Source organism: Tiliqua scincoides, chromosome 8 (assembly GCF_035046505.1).
Source record: "Tiliqua scincoides isolate rTilSci1 chromosome 8, rTilSci1.hap2, whole genome shotgun sequence".
Taxonomy (NCBI): Eukaryota; Metazoa; Chordata; class Lepidosauria; order Squamata; family Scincidae; genus Tiliqua; species Tiliqua scincoides.
In genome coordinates, this window is record NC_089828.1 from 49,630,445 (window position 1) to 49,652,650 (window position 22,206).

Sequence of the window (22,206 nt, forward strand, 5' to 3'; positions counted from 1 at the left end):
AGGTCAGCTGGTCAAAGAGATCTTCCACCTATGAAATGCACTTGTGGGCAAGGTGTTCCCTGAAGAACATCTGATTTCACTGTTTTAAATTTAGTAATCTATAGACATTTTGGGCTAGTTCCTTTCCAGGCTGTGTTTGTGTTTCAGCTGATGTTAACTTCATTGAAGTGTTAACTGCTGCAACCCTCATTTTTTAACAGCTGCAGCCTTCTGGTGTACAAGTCCATGTGTTATTATCTCTGGTAAGCCAGCCCTACCAGAATTCTGTGTCAGGCTGCTGGGACTAATCATCACCTTCCTCCTGCTCCTTGCTCATATACCTAGTGGTCATGTTGCTGACCCTTTCAGAGCGCGATACATAAGAACAGCCCCACTGGATCAGGCCATAGCCCCATCTAGTCCAGCTTCCTGTATCCCACAGCGGCCCACCAAATGCCCCAGGGAGCACACCAGATAACAAGAGACCTCATCCTGGTGCCCTCCCTTGCATCTGATATCATAGTCTTTCGAGACTGAAGGTTGCCAATATGTTGCTGACCAAACTTTGGATGCCCAGAATTGTGAAGTATGGCAGGTGGCTGCAACAAGAGGAAGTTGGCAAGGAATTTGGATCATCAAATGTATGGGTAAGTCTTTAAATAGACTGGGTTCATACACTCATAAGGCCAAGAATCCTCTATGCCTGCTCAAGAGGGTTTTGTAGTTTATCCCCTTGCTTCATTTGACTGCTATATATATAGAGAGAGTAAATTTGTGTAGCACTCATGAGGGCCAGAAGGGTAGCACTCCTGTCTAGCAATAGATATGCCCAACTTCTTTGAATATGTACATCAGGAGGGGAAAAAGCTGTCCTAAACCTGGGGGGGGGGGGAATCACCATTTGCCATACTACTCTGTTTTTGCTGTGGCAATAGGGTATAACTCCAAGCACTGTTGCTCTGCAGGCATCCATTCACTTAAGCTCATTTCTACTGAAATGAATGGAAGTTGGGCAGTAGCAGTGTTGGTGAAATTAACCTGTCTAAACAAAACCAGTATAGCATACATTTAGCAGCTATAGGGAGAAAGGTGAAAACTTTCAGATTTCATACCATGTCTGTCATTGTGAACAGTGCAAGTATTTTCAGAGAACTATATTTCTGTATGACCACATCTGATACTCCAGGGAAGGGCAGGGAGACAACTGGATGAGAGGTGTGTGGTGGATTCTTGTCTATGTTAAGGAAGTGTTCTTTCTGCCAGACTTTAGCTGGCTTTGTAACCATCTGTAAGAATCAGACTCTACAGCTGCCTTACTAGGAATGGTATGAGGGTTAAATACCCTTTCTGCATTTCATTCTGTACTATTTACTGTAATAAAATATACTTGATTTCAGAACAAATGGATGTAAATAGCAATTAAATGCAACTTTGAACAAATGTATGAAGTGACTTTTTATTACTGCTTCTCTTTAAGGGATAATCCCAAACTGAAGTATTTGACTAGTCTTAATGAATTTTGGATTACAGGCATATGTGTTTATAAATGTAGATTTCAAAAATAACTTTCTAGGGAAGGTTGTTTTTGGGTACTCTACTTGTCATATCTCCTGGAAGCTGTGCTGAAACAAATGTAGGGTCTTAATGCTGTCTGAAGTATAAAACAACTTGCATTTCTACATGACAGTGACTAGTGCTGTATGCCAAGGCTGGGATTTTGAGTTCATTTCTTAGCAAGTTGCCCAGTACTGTCAAGTGAGATTTCCCTATGCTGAAAATGTAAGACTACAAAGGGTAATACAAGATGCTCCAGACCATCAGATTAAAATTGCATTTATTCTCATCAAGCCAAAATAGGTCTTAAAAGTAAAATTTTTCCTCCATTTAATAAAATCTAGCTGGTTATGACAAAATATAGTATCAATGTTTACTTTAAAAAATTCTAATTTATAAAAGTAGAAAATTCATATTTGCATAATTGAAATACAGCTCTGGAACTTGGGAGCAAGTGTCATTCTGTAAGGTCTACTTAATGTTGTAGTTGTATGACAGGAGGTTTCCTTTCAAGACCTGAATCCTGCAGGCTTGTATCTACTCCAGAATCCCATGAAGTTTGTATGAGTGACACTGTGTACCTCAGAAGGGGTATTCGGGTATTCTACTGTTGCTTTGCTAGCAGGCTTGTGCCAAAGTCCATGTGAAATACTGAATTTAGCTGCTGGTGCTGCTGTGGCAGAGACTTGTGTTATAAAAAAGCAGTTATAAATTGCTGCCATGCCTCTAGACACCAAGGTAGAACAGTTACGAAGAACCTTGTACACCAAAAGTACCAATTGCAGTTCCCTTTTCTCCCACCTCCTCCCTTAAACTATGTATGCTCAGTGATCAAATAACTCTACATTGTACAGAAAGGATCTGATAGGTTTTAATAGACCTGTAAATGCACAGAAGTTGCTCCATCCTTCCACTTGTGAATGTGATCTGAGATTATTGTTCTACAGAGCGGACATGTCTTCTCTCTGTTGAACCACAGAGCAATACAGTCTTCACAAAATGTGTGCTGTAATGAGAAGAAACTGATTACACAAACAGAAATTGAGTAGATCTAGTACTTGAAAATGTCAAGTTGATTTTGAAAAGTGCATCTGCAATTTGGTAGGCAGTGGTTCTAAACTTACCAGTTCATCTACCCAGGAACACTGTGGGGTGCAGTAGCCTTTTAGAGTGCACCAACCAGATCTGGCTACAATATCATCACTGAACTAGACAATAGACCTAGAATATGCTACTTTTCTCTGAGCTATGAATTGTAAAGGAAGAGTGGTGATGGTGTTCATTCTTATGACCTTACTGAGAAAATCCCAGTAAGTTTCTGAGGAACTCCAGGCTTCCCCAGAGGGGCATCTGAAAGCCACTGATGTAAGTATATGCAATTGTACACAGAATAAAACAGTATCACTTCACATCCTAATTAGAATGCAAGCATAGAACAGGGGTGACTGCTTGTTTTTAGAAATCCTTAAGTCTCAATGGGAGCTAACTTTGGATGGGGGAGGAGGCTATTTGTATAGCACATGAATAAATTTGGATTCTAGACCATAGCATGGTTACTTTAAACTTACTGGCTAAGGGTACAGTCCTAACTTTAAACTTGCTGGCTAAGGGTGTAGTCCTAACCAATTTTCCAGCAATGAGGTAAGGGCAATGGAACTCTGAGGTAAAGGAACAAATATTCCCTTACCTTGAGGAGGCCTCCATGAGTGCCACCCACCTGCAGGATGCAGCACATGCCCCACTGGCACAGCTGTGCCAGTGCTGGAAGGTTGGTTAGGATTTGAGCCTAAGATTTACACAGGACCTTGTATCTCTCCACTTGGGTACATGAAACCAGTAGTGGAATTCCTTAGGTCCTGGCTACTCAAGTCAAACCATGCCTGTAGTTTGTGGTTTAGTACCTCCTACTGAGAAACATAAATTTAGCAAATAAATTATTTAGGGTGTGAGTATTTTTATTAACAGTTTATATACCGCTTTTCAACTAAAAGTTCACAAATCGGTTTACAGAGAAAAATCAAATAACTAAATGGCTCCCTGTCCCAAAAGGGCTCACAATCTAAAAAGATGCAAATGAATACCAGCAGACAGCCACTAGAACAGACAGTGCTGGGGTGAGGTGGGCCAGTTACTCTCCCCCTGCTAAAAAAAGGAGCACCCACTTGAAGGGTAGAGTACTTCTACCCTTCAATTTATAGATTGTGGTAAGGAAACAGATTATAAAAGGAACTGCAATAATAAATGAATGTTACTTTCTCAACAACATCACATTCAAAGCAAAGTCCCTAGACTTAAATGGGCACAAGTGCCAGCAAGGCTCCTTTGACAGTTGGAAGCTGATATCTCTAAGAAACTAAAGTTGCACATATGGTATGTTGAAGATGTTCCAGTTGCTACAGAAACATCATTTAAGTGATACTTGCACAGTACATTTGTCTTTCTCTGGTGCACAAGATTTTAGGCGTGCTCACTTCATATTCCATTTTCTACTTTGAACTGTGGTAGCACCTCATTCCTACACATAGCTTACAGGCTACTGAAATTGTTCCTGAACTGGTGGAAATTGAGATTTACCTGGCAGATGAGAACGACAGGCTTCTGGAACTCTGCTTGGCAAATAGAGCAAATATCATCCACCTCAGAACACTGCCTCTTGGTGGCTGCCATTCCATAGTTCTGCAAAATGACAGAAGAGAACATTGAGGAAAAGAGGAATAAAATACTGTACTTCCAGAGGGGTAGTTGTGTTGGTCTCTGTCCACCAGATGTTTTGTTGCCATTTGATGCAGCTTCAGAATAAAATTTACTGAAGCAGAAGGCTTTGTTGATTGCAGTCCACTTCATCAGAGGCAGGATGTAAAATCTGTGGAATGCCTCCCTCATATTAGAACAACATCTTCTCTGCTGACCCTTTCAGGTGCACACTGAAGACTTGTTTAATTCTCTAATCTTGATCCTGTAATGGCTGTTGCTTGTTAAATTATTAAAGTAGCTTACGCAAACAATAAAAACTAACAATCTAATGGAAAGTAGGGTATAATTCTAGTAAGTAAATATATCCTCAACAGGTAGTATACAGCAGGAATATATGCATGTTTACACAATATACACAGCAGTACAATTTAAAAAACACAACCATCAATCAATTGCAAGTGGAAATGCAACAAAGCTGGTCTCATAAAAGGCTAAACATGGTGACAATTCACAATTGGAGTGAATTCTGATGTGATTAAAAAAATAAATATCTAGCTCAGTTAAAGCTTTATATGATGATACTAAATCTTGTTACGCATTCTAATTCAGTCTTTTCTTGATGTTGTCTCCTTTTTGAACTTCTGTTGGGAAAAAGTTGAAACAGTTTGGTCCTGACAAAGATTAGGCTTTTGAAAGCTGTTTTGACACTTAGAAACTCCAAGGAATGCTGGGACAGGATATGATGGATATACAATGTAAGTGATATTTTGAAATACAGGTCATCCCTCGTTACCTGCTAGGGTTGTGTTCTAGAACCCCTAGTGCAGGGGTCTCCAAACCCTGGCCCGGGGACCAGATGCAGCCCGCGCCGGCCCACGGCCACCCTCTTGTCCCTTGAAGGCCTCTGACCCACTCAACTGAACATGACCAGAACTGTGCTCTGGTTGTGTCTGGAGGGTGTTCTGAGAGCCAGAGAGTTTGAATGAAGGAGCCCATTCATTTATTTATTCAGTCTTCTAAGTTCCATCTCTTATTTATTAAAACTTCATATTTAATTTTTTTTCCTGGCCCTCAACACCACACCAGATATCTGATGCAGCCCCCTAGCCAAAAAGTTTATTTAGAGACCCCTGCTCTAGTAGATAAAAAAAAGAGTTCAGTGGGGAAAAAAATGGGAAAAATAGATTTAAAGGTCCACTTCCAGGTTTCTTGCCCCTCCATTGGGCCTAATAAGGTTGTGCCTCAACATCCACAGGGGTTTGATTCTGGGACCCTGCTGATACTATAAAATGAGTTAAATAAAAGTAGTTAAAAAAAATTAAGAAGTGCATCCCTTTATAATTATGGTTTAAAAACAGCTTTTCTTACTGTTGTAGACACAGGCAGCAATTAGAAATGCAAAGACCCTCCTGCCTTTCCTGGCTCAGCTGAAGAATGGAATGATCACTTGCATGACTGTCTCTCTACAACAGTAAGAAAATCAGTTTTTTTAACTATGATTTTTAAAGAGGTGCATTTTTTTCCTTTCTCCAGGGGTCAGCACATTCCTTCTCATTTGCAACGGCCATTCGTGGTGAGTCAAATCTGTGCATAAAAAATCCGTGCAAAACAAGATTGGATCTGTAATTACAACAGCATTCATAATAGTGCTCTAGTGTTCTCAGAAATCCCCCATTGATACCAAGGGCCAACCTGTAAGTTTTACTGTTGGAATTTTGTAAGCCACCTTGGGCACTTGCTCCAGCATGGGAAAGGCAGGGTATACATATTTTAAATTAAAAAATACTGCACTATAGTAATCCAGTCTGGATGTAACCAGTGTGTGAATATGGTGGCCTCTCCATTAATCCAAGCGCCTGCACTCAGATTGAAAACCTGTCGAACATGTCCAACTGTGTGTGTGATCAGAAGGCTACTTTATGAACTGACACAGCTTATTCCACATTGCTGGCATATTGGAGCTTGGAAATTGGGAACTAATTCTCACTGGCTCATAACAGCTGTTTAACAAATGCTGCTTAAAAATAATTGAGCTATTTTCTGCAACTGCAAATTCATGTTAAACGACATGACTTTGGGGCAAACAGGAACTAGTTTTATAGTCATCTCATTTTGTTCTTAGAGGGCACAATTATTTATTTACTTGCCTAGTGAGCTTACAATCTAGATATTAACACAAGGGAAACAAATACTCACTGGTCGTGTGTAAAATATCTTTAAGACCCGTTTGAGGTTTTTTAGGTGTCCAAAAAAGCTCAAAAGCTGAAAAGCGAAGAGAGAAAATCATGCATAATATTTTTTCCCCTTCTTGAAAATACAGTATAATTTTGGTATTTCTAATGCTAAAGATACATAAAATATGTTTCAAGACACTATGGGAGGAGGCAGATGGAAGGAGTCAATATCTGGGTACAGATCTTCAAGAGAAGACCATCCAGGGAGAGATTAAGGACACACATGAACATGTAAGGTAGACAAAAACATAAGGGGGGTGCAAGAGGAGAGAAGAGACGTCAAGAGAGAGGGAGGTTGAAGGCAATTGCAGAAGCTTTGCACAGAGACAATGAAGAAGAGATGCAAAGCAGAAGCAACAGCACGCACTGTAACAGGTAAGATGTAATTCACCCTCACCATGTTGTTTATCGCGGGCTCCATGTGGCACACATGTGCAGGCTGCTGCCGGCAGTGTGCATGTCCAGGTAGGCACAGAGTGGTAGCACCGTGTGGAAGTGGGGCAGCAATTCTCAGACTGCTGGTTGGGTCTGCAAGCCCTCCAAGAGTCAGGGTAAATACTAGGCACCACAATGAAATGTCTAGGCTCAATGTTGACCTGGCACTCACGATTTATCTAGTCCTACTAATAAGGAAATTGGGGGTTCGTATAGGCCAGGGGTTGGCAACCTTAAACACTCAAAGAGCCATTTGGACCCGTTTTCCGGAAAAAAGAAAGCCTCGGGAGCCACAAAACCCTTTTGACATCTAAAATTAAGATAACACTGCATATATAGTTTGCGCTCCCCTCTTATAGGTCCTAGTTATATAATACACTCCCCTCTTATAGGTCCCACTAAAAATCAGGTCCAGACCCACAGTTGGAGAACAACTGTTTTAGATTGTGCACAGGTGAACTGCTTGTGAAGGATACTGTCATTCTTTACTGTCATTTACTTCTGTACTTCTGTAAATGCCTTTCCACACAATACTACCTCTGAACAAGACCACTTAGTACTACTTAACACTGTTCACAAAGGTGCTCCTGAACAAATAAGCTAAGAGTTCAAAACTGCATAAAAGGCATACTAACAGTGATTACTTCCCAACCATGAAATATGCTTTGGTGCTACATATACAGTATGTTACACATACAGTATACAAGCATATACAGAATACCATCTGGTGCAGGGGTCTCCAAACCCCTTTCAAGTTTCCAAGTGAAGGAAATGGGGCAGTGAGAGTGTGAGTGAGCGATGGGGGGAATGCTGAGTGGGGAGCTTGAAGGCAGTAATCCTGTGCACACTTTCCTGGGAGTAAGCACAATGGGACTTACTTCTGAGGAGACAAGCACAGGATTGTGCTCTAAGCTTGGGAGGAGGACAGCAGCTGCACTCAATTGCTTGCTTTTGCCTTGGCTCAGTGGGATCAGGGCTGCTTGTGGGAAGAGGGTCATCAGGGTGTTCAAACCCCGTTCGTTTACGCGCCCTCCCCTACACGGGCAGGCAGCTGGCGTTGCAGCTCGGGCAGGAGGGAACATGCGGCGGCAGGGGGGCTCGCCCTCGGCGGCGGTGCGGGCTCTTTGGGCAAGAGCTGCTCCGGCGCCCTCCTTTTCCTCCCACCCGTGCCATCCCTCTCTGATCTGGCCTCACCTGTGTTGGCTGGAAGCTCATCACTTGAGGTGTGGGGCAGGCAGCTGGGCTACTTCTCAGCGCGGCTGCATGTGCGGGCGCGCCAGCCGTTCACGCCCTCTCCTATGGGGCCCAGCCGCAGGAGGCGTGGGAGCTGCGCATGTGCGCTCAGGCTGGTGAGCGGCAGCTGCATTGTGAGAGGGGCGAGCCCCTCCCCCCAGGATGGGTTGGCCCCACATGGAGCCGCAGCAGACGGCTGAAAGAACCACTTGCGGCTCCAGAGTGGCGGGTTGCCGACCCCAGGTATAGGCAAAACTACCACTCCCAGGTAATGGTACCTGGGCAAAACTACCAGTGCATTTCTTCTCCCTCACCCCACTTCAAAAAGAAAGAAGGGAATGGTGTAGAAGAGGAAGGATAGAAGGAGGAAAGAGTGGGCAAAAACGAGAAACTCAAATCCAGGAAGCAGAGATAACAGACGCCTGAGAAAGAGAAGACTCTAAAAACACTAGGGGTTTTTAGTAGCATATGTGGTTTGGTAATGTTTAAATCAATTACTCTTCTGTTACTGTATTTTTAGGACAATGTGCTCAAAAAGAAATTAGTGTTTACCTTTAGGATAAGATAGAGCAGAGCCAATAGTATTCCAAGACTCCATCCAAGCATACCATCCGTTTCCCTTAAGCCAATGAAGTACCGGAACCAAACTGGTATAGGGGCGATTCTACGGTAGTACTGACAAATTTCTTCTAGTAGCATATACCAGTAACCCTACAGAAGAAAAGCATTCTTGTGTGCAAAATCTGGAGAAAATGCTTGTGCATATGTGGTAGTTTTACTTTAGGTACATTTCAACAAGTCTCAAAGTCCAGAAATAAAATCGGAGATCAATCTTCTTGGATTGTACAGATTCAGAATGCAGGTGGAGGATCAGAAGTCTGAATGTTAAGTGTTTATCTTCAATAAAAACTAATTTCACATTAAAAAGTAGCATGTCAGGACCTACTCAAAGGCCTAGGCAAAAACCCTCCTCTGATTCCCTGCCTACAGAAAGGCAATGTGTTTTTGACTTGCAATAATATTCAAACAACCAGTCCTGTGGCCTCAGGATGAAATGGGAAAGGGCCATAGCTCAGTGGCAGAGCACATGCTTTGTGTACAGAAGAGCCTAAGTTCAATGCCCAGTACCACCTGAACTGGAACCCTGGAGAGCTGCTGCCAGTCAGTAGACAACAATGAGCTAGAATGGACCTGTAATCTGACTCAGTAGGCAGTTTTCTATGTAACTGATGCAGTCAAGGAGTAATTGTGCTGTGTGATTTCTCACCATGTAGTTTAATACTCACTGAGCACAATCCAAGTGACTGGGGAGTATAGGCATCTTGTATTAGGGTTATTTTGTAACAACATTTTAAAAAGTGCTTCTATGATTTACATTTTTGACCATATTTAATAAATTTAATACAGACCACGGTTATTAATTTCACAGAAGCATCTACAAAGGCTCACCTTTTAAATATTAAAAGGTATACAGTTTAGCCCCAGGTTTGGATCCAAAGATATGCTCTGGATCCCCAGATCCACAGGCCACAAACTGCTTTTCAGCGTCCATGCACATTTTTAAATCCAGGCCATGGTTCTAATGTATAGTTGCTTTTAATACTATATTGTTAAGTTTTATACTTTTTTGCTGCCTTGAGAATTTTCTTTGAAAGGTAGAACAGGTATGGAAAACTTAAATTATTAAAGAACTAAAATGGTCTCACCTTGGACTTAAGAGACATTATAGGCAAGAGGAGGACGATGCATTTCAAGCTCATGAAGAGAAACTTCAGAATAAAATCTGTGATTCCCACAATCCAAAGCACCTCCCAGAAGTTGATAACATCAATGGTAGGACTTAGAAGGATCAAGCTTGAAAAGAAAAGGTTCCAAAATTTAATGCACTGGTTAGTTTGAAAATAAAGTAGTTCTTCAAATTTCAAGCAGAATCTGAAGACCAAACACTGGTTTATTTTTCCCCATCAACAGGTATCAGGTAGTAGAGTTCCTTTCTGGTGCATGAAAATCTCCATATTGTAAGCCTCCTCTACTGCGTCCTTACAAAATCTTTTCTTCTATGTTTGCTCATTTCTTATTTTGTCATCTTGCTATTTAGCCAGATTTTCCTGGAGGCTATTTAGACTAAGCCTGTCTCAGAACTGAACAGCCACCCATAAACCTGGACTGGGATCAGGACCCTTGCCTGGTGCTTACAGTTGGTGCAAAGAAAAAAAGATGGCAGCCAGAGGCGACTTTTACAGTTGTAGCCCAACACAGGAGAATGTGTGCTCCTTGTCATCTGTGCTCCTGTTACTGTCATCTGCTGCCAGTTCCAGGTAGCCCATTTTCCTATATACATGAGGCCTGCTGTAGCTGTGAGAACCACCAACAGCTGGAGTCAGAAACTTTATTATTGTGTTTTTTAATTGTATAGACACCACTCTGAGAACTTGGCCCCAACAAAAGTATGCAGGTCATGCCTTCCCATTTTTTTAAAGGAGATTCCACCAAGATTGCTATGCATTTGTCAGCAACCAGAACTTCTCTTTAACATAATACCATCAGTTAAGGGGGTGGGGGGGTAGTATTTCTGTTGAAAGTTAAACTGGTCACCAACTGCACCAAGACACTTCAGTTTTGTTCAAGTAATTCAAAGGGTGGAACTACACATTCCTAAGTACAGAGGACCACCTCTCAAAGTGCGCTTCCTTTGCCACAGATTATTGGTTGATGAGGGAAGGAAACACACTATAATGACATCAAGGAGTAGAACAAGATGTTAAGCGGGGAATGGAAGCTGACAAGGAGCAGCTATTTTCAGCAGCAGTACCAAGTTCTTTGCAAGCCCTGCAGGCAATGCTGGGATGGAGGATTCTTGTGGAGCCCTGAACCACCAGCACATGCCCTGCAAAGGCCCAACCAGTGGTGCAGCCCCACTTCTACTTTCTTGTAAAACCATCCAGTGGTCACCATCACATCTTGCAGAAGCCATATGAATTACATGCTGCTTTCTTTAACCCGAGTTCTTGGGTTGCTCATGAGTAGAACATTGAGATGAAGAATAATTTTTCTGTTCACTTTCACACCGCCATTTTATAAATCTTTACTATGTTGCCCCTTAATATTTTTTTTCCTAAACCATTTCAATTATATTCAAGAGGAGGGGAGAATGGTAAATAATGACATTTTATCCATGGTGATATGAACCTCTACCAAATTACCTGTAATGAAGTGATTGAGAGTAGAAGGTATAGTATAAGAGGACAGATGAACCCGTTAGAAACACCAGTAACCAAGCACACTGTAGTTTGGCATGCTTTTCCTGCAAGACAAAATGTTTACCGCAACAATGTCATCTCACAGTAGCTTAAGGTACTCCGTTTCCAGTTACAAACGTTATACAGTCCTATTACTATTGTGCAGTTAATTCTCCAAAATGAGCCAGTTATAAGTGGAGTGCTGAGCTGAACTTAACATGGTTGGACTTTTAAGTGAGTATTCTCCAGAGTGCAAGAAATCCCATTCATTTGTTATTATCTTGGTCAGAGAAGGTCAACTGACAGCCCTGTCAAAAATCTGTTTATTTGAACTTGCTTCCAGATAAAGGTGCATAGGACTGATCATATTTATTGCTTACAGCAGGGGTGCTCACACTTTTTTGGCTTGAGGGCTACTTTGAAACCCAGCAAGGCCCGGAGATCTACCATAGTTTTTTTACAATGTTCGCGCCATCATAACATATAACATTTATGTGTACAATGTATGTTGGTGTACCTTGCATAACCGCGTGAGCCAATATTGCACAACACAACATAATTAACTATAAACATTTTTTGTAATTACTTGAGTTTACTTTGATGACTTGCACTGAAGTGAATCAGCCAAGGATGCATAGTCGGACAGTAGCTGCTGACAGCCAGCCTTAAGTACACTTCCAAATGTTCATCAGTCATGGTGGAACAGTACTTGGACTTAATGATCTTCATGTAGGAAAAGGCTGACTCACATAAATAAGTGGAGCCCTTCCTGCCTCAGGTGCTCTTATATCCCTGAGGGCCCTATTGCCTTCAAGTGGCTGCAGCTGTGCAGCACACTCTGCTGGATGCCCAGGCCTTACCCTTAAAGGGGCCACTGCTGACACCAAATCTACCTCCTCACCAGATCTTCCTCGATTCCAATACAAGTGTGTGTGTGGGGGGGGTGGGGAGCAGATCTCTATACAGACCAGTGCAAAAACAGGGGAAAGGTGTGGGGGAGGAAGATCTCTATATAGACATCACAGCAAGACCAGTGCAAAACCCCTTGCACACAGAACCAACAGATGGAAGTTGGGGGGGGGGAGATCTCCATACATACCAGTGCAAAAACAGGGGAAAGGTAAGTCAGCCCCAGTAGAGTCAATGGGGCTCACTCCCAGGGATGCGTGGACGGGAGAGAAGCCTGCCAGCGGCTCCTCTCCCAGGGAGAAGCCTGCCAGGTGCTCACTCCCTGGGCTCCCTGGGCTCACTCCCTAGGCTCACTCCCTAGGCTCCCTGGACTCACAAGCCTGCCAGGGGCTCACTCCTAGGGATGCGTGGATGGGAGAGAAGCCTGCGATCGACTTATTTCACCTCGAGATCGACTGGTAGCTCGCGATCAACATATTGGGCACCCCGGCTTACAGAATGCCATGTATATACATGGCACCTTACAACAGAGGAGAGGACAGGTTACTGCCCCAAGGGGCTCACCATCTAGAATCTGATCTGCACATTAGACTCCATCTGCAGAGAGATGTGGGAAGCTAGTAAAATTCTGGACGGTTCCACTTCAGATTATAGATGAGGGTCATATTTTGCAATACTTCCCCAAGCCCCCCTCCCCTCAAAAAAATACGCTATCTGCATGTAATAAATGAGCACACTGAAAAGTTTGACACAAGCCTCTTTGCTGGGTTAGAAAAGAATGTTTTTTGCATGGAGGAGTATTCAGAAATTTGACTCCTCACCTACAGTCTAAAGTGGGATAGTACAGAATTCTACCACCTCACTCTACACAGGGCCAGCTTGCCCATGAGGCAAAAAAGTCTGTTTGCACTGGGCAGTGGACAAGGGCCAGAGCAAGGGAGATCGCAAACAAAACACCTACCGCCACCACCCCTCAACTCCACCACCATGGATGGAGCCAGCCTCTTCAACAATCTCTTTCTCTGCATGGCTCCCAGAGCACTCTGCATTTACTACTTTGTGTAAAGAGCCCACACAGTGGACAGCTTTCTAATCCTCAGAGCACAGCGATTGTGTTCTCTCACCTTATTCCTTCCTTCTTCAGGCTCTTAAAAGATACCAGTGGAGAAAGGAGCACTGTTAGAAGAAGGCAGGGGACCAGACTGCTGGGTTCTGAGGATCAGAACTCAGTGATCCTGCTCACTTAACTCAGCTTCTTCCTTTGCACAGGCTCTTGAAGCTAAACAGAAAACAGCAAGTGCACTGGGATTACTCCCAGCACGTTTTCCATTTCTTGCTTTGATTCAAGAGCCCGGTAAAGGAAGGGGCAAGATGACACTTTTGTCTGCACGGGGTCTTTAAACAAAACAGGAAATAGAAACCACATTTCTTGCTTTGATTCAAGGAGGAGGAGCCAAGTAAGTAAGGTGTGCAAAGGACTGGGGAAGGTGGCTGCTCTGGCAGGGAGTGGCAGTATTATTGGGCTGCCTTAGGCACCTTAACAGCTTCAGTCAGCCCTGAAACTTCAGTCCACATAATGCGTAGATCGAGTTTTAGTTTGTGCTAAATGCAAAATTTCTGGACTACATTGAAGTATCCTGTGACAAATATATGTAGTGGGTTTGTCTTCACTATGTTATTGTCTTTTAATTGTTCTTATATTAAACATTAGAGAAATCTAGTAACAAAACTTTGAGGAATAATTATCCACAATGTGGTGATTTATAATATGCAGGGCATTTTCCTCCCTCACTGGGAGTGGACCATTCAAATGTGCAAACAGGATCTGCAGCCCAAAAATAACTGAATTATCTGATCCTACTGATTGTGTACACTGAACTTAAGTGAGGGAAAGTACCAAGAACTTCTTCATTATAAGCCCTATTGAAACAAATATTAGTAGCATAACAGTGTAAAGTATTCCACTGGGCTCTTTGCAGTCATGGCAACTTAACCAATGCAAGTGTCATTCCCAGTGATCTGTGGCCACAATGGGAAGCTCAGCTTCAAATCTGGTTTAAATGTGAGTAGGGCATTATAAGCTTCACTTGCCTGTTCACCCTACACTTCCAACAATGCCTTGCTCAGATAAGAGAAATAACCTTGCCTTTCCTCCATGGAAAACTTGTGGGGGGGGGGGAGATGCCAGATGCAGGGGAAGGCACCAGGATGCAGGTCTCTTGTTGTCTTGTGTGCATTTGGTGGGCCACTGTGAGATACAGGAAGCTGGATTAGATGGGCCTATGGCCTGATCCAGCAGGGCTGTTCTTAGGTTTGATTTCTCTTCCCTTTTTCATCCCACAAGCATCCAGTGCACAGGAGAGAAATTACTCCTCCTTGCCTGTGGAGGAAAGGGAAAGATGGCTTCTTGTCCTTTCCTACTGGGCTTTTATTACTACATTTCTATTCTCAAAGCAGCTCAAGGCAGCACACATGGGTCTTCCACCCCCACCTTATCTTCATAAGAACCCTGCGAGACAAAGACAGTGACTGGCTGAAGACCACCAAGTGAACTTTGTGGCTGAATGGGGATTTGAATCTGGATCTCCCTAGTCCTAGAGTGACATTCCAACCACAACACCACATGGACACACAAGCCCTCCTCCCTCCTTCACATGTGCCTCAGGACTTGGGGGATGAGAGAGTGATTCGCATAAGTAATGCATTGGCTACTATGCCAAGCCAAAATTTGTGGATCCCTGGACATGAGCTTTAAATAATTGGGCCTACTGTATTTAAATTTAAATTTAGCAAAAAGTTTAACTAACAATTCCCTAAGGTCAATATTTTAGAAAGATAACATTTGAAAATTGTATTTTACGCATTGCCTGTTTAAAACAAAAACACCCACAAACTGAGACATTTTGCTCCATGTTTTCCGCCAAGAACATATCCATCTCCAGGGGTGAAATTAAGCTTTAAAAATACTTACAACCTCACAGGAGAGGTCAATACTTACTCTTAGGAAAACCTGATTTACAATACTTTTGTTTGCATACATAAAAGTTGTTAGCAGCCCAATTCCCAGAGAAATGCCTATTAGGAAAAAAGGGTCAATTAAATGAAAAAAGAACAAAAACATGCATTAAAATAACATGAATAAAAATAAATCACAAAATTAAATGAGCATTACATGCAATGATCATAATAGTAATGATAAACTTTGAAACTGTTTAGACAATGAAAAAAACTAGTTGCTATCTACATAGAGGGCCTAAAATACTGCATGACCACAAGCACACTTGATCTGATTAGAGACAATTCTAACACATTTAAATAACAAGCATGGTGCTAGCTCTCACTGCTAGAGAATGAATTTTAATGGTAACAGCTGCTAAAGGCTGAGACTGGGAGAGAACAAACAAAGAAAAGAGGCTTCTATTGGCTGGATATATATATTTGCATTTTAATTCAACTATCTCCCAATATTCCATCTTACTTTTCCCCTATGCTATTACACTATTATACAATTAGGACCCTGTATAAACCATTGCATGGGTGGATGCCAAATAAGATGTTACAGTGCTGGGGAAAGTTAATGTCCAACACTGTAAATTAAAAAATTAATCTCTACTAAATTAAAATGTAATTATCAGATCAAATAAATAATTGCGTAATTGTTTAATTACAGTTTAATTAACTGTTTACTTACTTATAGTGTAAGTTTATTTTTTTGCTTTAGTTTGTTTTTTTACTTTAGGATTTTGATATATATTTGCACCAGACATTTTAACAGCTGGTCGCCTCTAGTGAATAAAAATTGCTTCCAGATGATCAGGCAGGAAGATTGGGTCAAAATGCAAGAGGGTTGGTTCCTCTGTGTACGGTTAAGTTGTCTCATTGTACAATCTTAGGCATGTTTATTCAAGAGCAAGGCCCACTATGTTGAATGGAAGCTAGGGTGCACAGGATTGCATTCATGTCACAAATGACTAACACAGATATGTTAGTAATTTTTGTGGACAAGTAATTTTTGAGGAATATTTGCAAAACTGGTTTCAACTTCTTAGCTGTTTTGGTTTTTTTGGGGTCTTGAACCATGTTGGTTCAATTTTGGACAAAGAAAGGATATCCTAATAAGTAGCATGGTTGAATTTTCAGGACTTGTCATTCAAGATTTCAAGGGTTTAGTATGCAGTAATCAAGGATCCCTATGTAGAAAACATCAAAATAACTTTAAAAAAAGCTAAAACATACATTAGCATTTCCTCACAGAAAGAATTTAAACTGAAACAGGACTAAAGGAAAAAAAATGTGACATTCTTAAGCTTACTGGTAATCCACAGGGGGGTGCTTTGGCAGAAAAGATTGACACCATCTTGAGCTAAACTAACCATCATTTCCAAGATTTGGAAGGAACTATTTCAAATTCTGTGCATAAGACTACACCACACTGTAGAATGTTGGAAGTTGGACATTATTCAGAGGAGAGTTAGAAGGATGAAGGCACTACAAAACAAATCTTGGGAGGGCACTTTTAAAGGAGCTGGGTTGTATAGCTCAGAAAAAAGGATGAAGAGGGGTAAGTACCATCTTCATTTTAAAACCACCAGAAAGATGGAAATAACTATTTGTACCATCTAATGGTGATAGAACAAGTAATAACAGGTTTAAACCAGAGCTGTATATACATCTCAATTCTACAGCAGCAAGGAAAACTCACAGAATGTGGGTAATAGGGGCAAAATTCACCAATTATTGTTATTATTATTAGCTTCCAAAGAAGCAAGTTTCTAGTTTTCAAGTGGCTGAGAATAGGGTTTCAGCCCTTTGTATAATTCTTGTCCTGTTCTATACTAGGGAAACCAAATTTATGCAATTTGGTTTTGATCTAAAACATAGATCTGATCAATTTGCACAATTTATATAGTTCACAATATTCAGCTTGTATTGAGCGTATTCAGCAATATTCAGCTTGTATTGTAGAATTTGTCAAGTCTGTTAGACTTGCAGTACTGATTCAAGCTTTTGCTACCCTATCAACCCTTATTCTGACAGTCATTTCTATCAAAGTTGCTTGTACTCTACCGATTATATGTTGCATGAAGAGTTTCAGAGACAGAATCAGGAGGTATGGGAGACTCTTGTGCAGCCACTGGAGGAGACATCTGAGCTCAGACAGCGAGCTGCTGTTTTGTTCCTCTGAATCCAAGCCACCATCATCTTCGCCATGGGAGTGGGCACGTGAATGACTCTGAGTCCCCAAGTGTGGATGCTGCCTGGAGCTTGCATTCTCTGTGGCCTCCCCCAAAGCAGAGCCTAGCTGGATGTGAACATCCCCTTCATGTTGACAAGATCCTTCTCCTGGCAATCTTGCTGCATGGGTAGAAGAGGTACCATTGCCATTTCCTGGTGTGCTATGGCGATTATTTGGGTTGTGTTGCATCGCATTGAGTTGCTGATCTGCTCCAAATGCCTGGATTTTGGTGTAATGCTTTCTAGGAACAAAGAAGCAAATTTAAAGTAGATACGTGCACGTAAAATGAGAGCTCTTTATCTCAGTCTTGTGAGAGTGATATAGGAGCTAAGCTGGATTATGTACAGCTCTGCTGAAGTGCCCCAATCAGGGCTGGCCTCCTCCATGTGGCCTACTAAGGCAGTTTCCTCAGAATCAATGGGGTGCCTGCTACAACCCAACTACCAGTCAGTACTGATCTTCCTTCCCCCATTCTCTGGATTTGAGAAGGACCTGGGGAACAGAAAGGAAGAGGAAATGTGGACGCAAAGAGAATAGTGGACTAGAGCAGGGGTGTCCAAACTTTTTGGCAGGAGGGCCAAATCATCCCTCTAACACTGTGTCAGAAAAAAAAAGAATTTACATTTCAAATTTGAATAAATTTACATAAATGTATATATTAGAGATGGAACTTATATGAACGAATGAAGGTCTTGCAATAGCTCAGGTCTATGAAAGGCCTTGCACAAAGCAAGGTCAGCCTTTGCTGCTGCTGCATCACAGATGTGAAACAGCAAGTAGTGGAGGGAGCCCTCGTCCCACTGCTCACGCAAGAGGTCGAACAGTTGGCCGTCATGCTGAGAGCAGTTGTGTCAGGCCAGTGCGAGCTCCAGCAAGTCTTCAGAGGGCCAGAGGCTCATTGGAGACTGGGGGCTCCCTGAGGGCCGCAAGTGGCCCCAGGGCTGGGGTTTGGGCACCCCTGGACTAGAGCAACAGACATTTGAGCTCACCACTCTCTTCTCCCTCTCCTTTTCCCAACTCAAGGATCAGGAGGAACACTGTGAGCAGGGACTGGTGCACCACTGGGTAAGTGCTGGGGAAAACATTTGATGCATCACCTTGGGGGAGTCTAGGTCCCTATGGTCAAAATTCTAATAAAAGACAAATCAAAGGAGGCACCTTACACTGAAATCAGACCTTTGGTCCATTCTGCCTCAGTATTGTTGACTGATTGACTATCTCAAAGTCACAGGAAGAAGTTTTTCAAATTCTCCTGAGATCCTTTAATTGCCAACATCAATTGTCATGGTAAGTGAAGGTACCCTATGCTGTGTTTGTGTTGGTGACATTCAAAGATACACACAGCCACCACCTCTAGTTTAGAAACTGTTTCCAGTTCACAGTCACTTCTTGAGGCTGGCCAGGGAGAGGTTGTTTAGGTGCTCATACAGCCTGAAGTTGGACCTTTGGGCATACAGTTGTTCTCAAGCACAAACATACTGAAATAATCCAGCACTCTAGATTCAGGTTTCAGACACAGATGTCATTTAGCCACCTTCATGCAATTACTTCAGTTTGCAAGATGTTCAATGCTTATTCCTGAAAGTTAGTAGAGTGTCCTTGGTTAAGATTAAAGTTACTATCACAAGCATGGCAAATCTCTACCATCAGTCATCTGTCAATGCATACAAGTGATGGCAAGTATATTAACAAGAGAATTCTTACAATTTTCTCATTTGAGTTCTCATGAAGTAAAGCAGACAAGCTCAACCTTATGAAAATGTAGGCACTAAGAAGTGGACAACTAACCAACTTCCACCCCTCTTCCTCTCCAAAGAAGAAATTACACTGTTCCCATGAGCAGTTCCCATGAGTCATCCCTAGGATGGTGTGGGCAGGGTGCAGGCCCAGGGCAACTCAACCAGAGTGGGGGCTTCCCAGTTATGAAAGCATGGGGCCCAAGGTAGCTTGTCCTAGTTGCCCTACCCAAGGGATGGCACTGCCTCTGAGCATGCACAGACAGCATGCATCCTAACCAAGAAATACAACCAGCCCCCTTTCCTATCCCATCTGTAATTAGTGTGAAGGGGCTTGTAGGAATGCATAAGCCCCAGCAACTCTTCTCGGGAGATGGAAATTAAACCAACAACCACTCTGATCAAGAAATGATCTCATCATCCTTGGCTCATCACCAGAACATTGAAGCTACTTATATCCTGTCTGTCTGGTTCACAACTCAAACCACTCAAGGCACCTAACATAGAATTAAAGGCACAGACAAAGTAAGTAAACACAAGCAAAGCAACAACAATATAAATTACCTTGGCATTCCATGTCACAACTGCCCCAGAACCTGTTCTGAATGTCAGATTCTCTGAATCAGGCCTAACAGTGGAAATGCCTCCCAATGCATCCAAAAAGTGTTCCTTTTCTTAGTGAGCAACATTGAGAGAGAGAGAGAGAGAGAGAGCGCGTGTGTACACACACACACACACACACACATATTTGTATGTATACACACACACCCCCATCTATTATTAAGGTGATTGAACGCAAAAACTAAGCCTATCAAAATGCAAAACCTAACCCAACACTTCACTTGAAAGAAATAAAGCACTGGCAATGTTATAGCAATTCCCACCACTTTTCAGAGAAATAAATGCATCCTTTCCTCACAAATCATCCTACAGTGAGTATGGCAGAGCCCCAGAATCCGAAACTAGACCAGTACCTGAAAACAGGTTGAATATCCCTTACTTGAACTACTTGGGAGCTTCGATAACCTTTATTGGCATATTAGGAGTCCACAAGCAATAATGAATATAACATAACAAAACATAACATAACAAATAAATACAACTTTACAAGGTATTAGCTTCTGACCTTTGCCTTAGAAACTACCACTAAAAATTCAGCCACCAAATTGGTGATGGGAGAATTGGGAAAGGATCAACAAGGGAAACAGGAGGAGAAGAAAGAAAAAGGTCAAGTAAGTGGGACCTGAGATTATGATGGGCAGTGCACCGAAGAAGGATGTGATCCAGAGTATCTGGTTCAACTGAACAAAATAAACAAAATCTATTTGGACGTGGGGTTTTAGAAAATCTCCCTTGGGGTATTGCAGATGGAAATATGTTCAGTCTCGCTAATATGAAAGCCCTTCTTTTGCTCAGATTAGTAAATTTGACAAAATAATTCGCACTAGTGTCCACATTACAGAAAGTTTAAAACAAAAGTCTCAGACAAAAATATCTGGCTTTTGGAATAGTCTGGATTTCAGCTGTCCTGATAAGGAGTAATCTCCCTGTAAGGTATAGGGGTACAGGGTTACAGAGGTTCAGCTCCCGGTAATGTACAGGGGTTCAGCTCCCTGTAAGGTATAGGGGGACAGACACTCAGCCACAGGGGTAAGCTCCCTGCAAGGTACAGGAGGACAGGGTTTCAGCTACCTGTAAGGTATAGGGGGACAGGGGTTCAGTCACAGGGGTAAGCTCCCAGTAAGGTATAGGGGTACAGGGGACATGGGTTCAGCTCCCTATACGGTATAGGGGACAGGAGTTCAGCTCCCTATAGGGTATAGGGGACAGGAGTTCAGCTCCCTATAAAGTGCAAGGGCCAGGAGTTCAGCCATGGGATAAGCTCCCTGTAAGGTATAGGGGTACAGGGGACATGGGTTCAGCTCCCTATATAGGGGGACAGGGGTTCAGCTCCCTATATAGGGGGACAGGGGTTCAGCTCCCTATACGGTATAGGGGACAGGGGTTCAGCTCCCTGTAAGGTATAGGGGCACAGGGGACATGGGTTCAGCTCCCTATACAATATAGGGGACAGAGGTTCAGCTACATATAAGGTGCAGGGGCTCAGGGGTTCAGCCGTGGGATAAGCTCCCTGTAAGGTATAGGGGTACAGGGGACATGGGCTCAGCTCCCTATACAATATAGGGGACAGGGGTTCAGCCGTGGGATAAGCTCCCTGTATGGGTTCAGCTCCCTATAGAGGGGGACAGGAGGTCAGCTCCCTGTAAGGTATAGGGGGCGGGGCGGGGCTGGGCTAAGCCACAGGCAGGCCAGAGGCTGCAGCCTGCCAGCCAGAGGCAGCTCACTGAGCACCCGTCACTCCTGAGGCTGCCAGCCCTGAGGGGGCCTCTGAGCAGCGTGGAGGAAGCACTGGGGGCCCGCCCCGCGGAGCCACCACAACCAGCACTTTCCTTACCCCCCTGCGACGGGGGGCCCGCGCCGCCTCCCCCCGGTGCGAAGGACGCCCAGGCCCGACGAAGGCCGCTCCGAGGGCCCGTCCCGCCTCCTGCGCCCACCCACCTCTCATAGCGCCTCATGGCGAGCCCCGCTGCTCGGGCCGCGGCCTGCTTCCACCTCCATACCCGGCAGCGGGAGACGAGCAGGGCGCAGGACGGGGCGGGCGGCCCAGGCAGGCTCGCCTACTGCCGGCCCGGGGGAGGAAGAGGAGTGGCTGGGCGCGGGGAGCAGAGCGGCGGGCTGGGAGTGCTCGGTTGCCGTGGCGACGGGGAGAGGCAGGCCAGAGGCTGGCGCGGGAGGGGCGCTCGTCGCTGGGCCGGGAGGGTGAATTGTCATTGTAATTGCAAGCCAGTCGACGTGCTGACTCAGAACGTCGAAGGAGCTGAGCTTTAAGAAGCCCCACTGAGTCCTTCATGGCCATAAACTGCATTATATGGAGACATAAGTTGCCACTGGTCACT

General features: G+C 43.4%; 1 protein-coding gene across 1 annotated transcript; it reads right to left on the minus strand.

Moving 5' to 3' along the window:
• Positions 1–2,379: 2,379 nt before the first annotated feature.
• On the minus strand, positions 2,380–21,967 carry RNFT1 (ring finger protein, transmembrane 1). Its single transcript, XM_066636183.1, has 9 exons — positions 21,809–21,967; positions 17,345–17,754; positions 15,276–15,352; positions 11,333–11,433; positions 9,836–9,983; positions 8,682–8,840; positions 6,424–6,489; positions 4,108–4,209; positions 2,380–2,539 (listed from the first exon to the last, which is right to left on the minus strand). Exons 1-9 carry the CDS (start codon positions 21,823–21,825, stop codon positions 2,405–2,407), a joined length of 1,215 nt encoding a protein of 404 aa, XP_066492280.1. The 5' UTR covers positions 21,826–21,967; the 3' UTR covers positions 2,380–2,404.
• Positions 21,968–22,206: the final 239 nt, after the last annotated feature.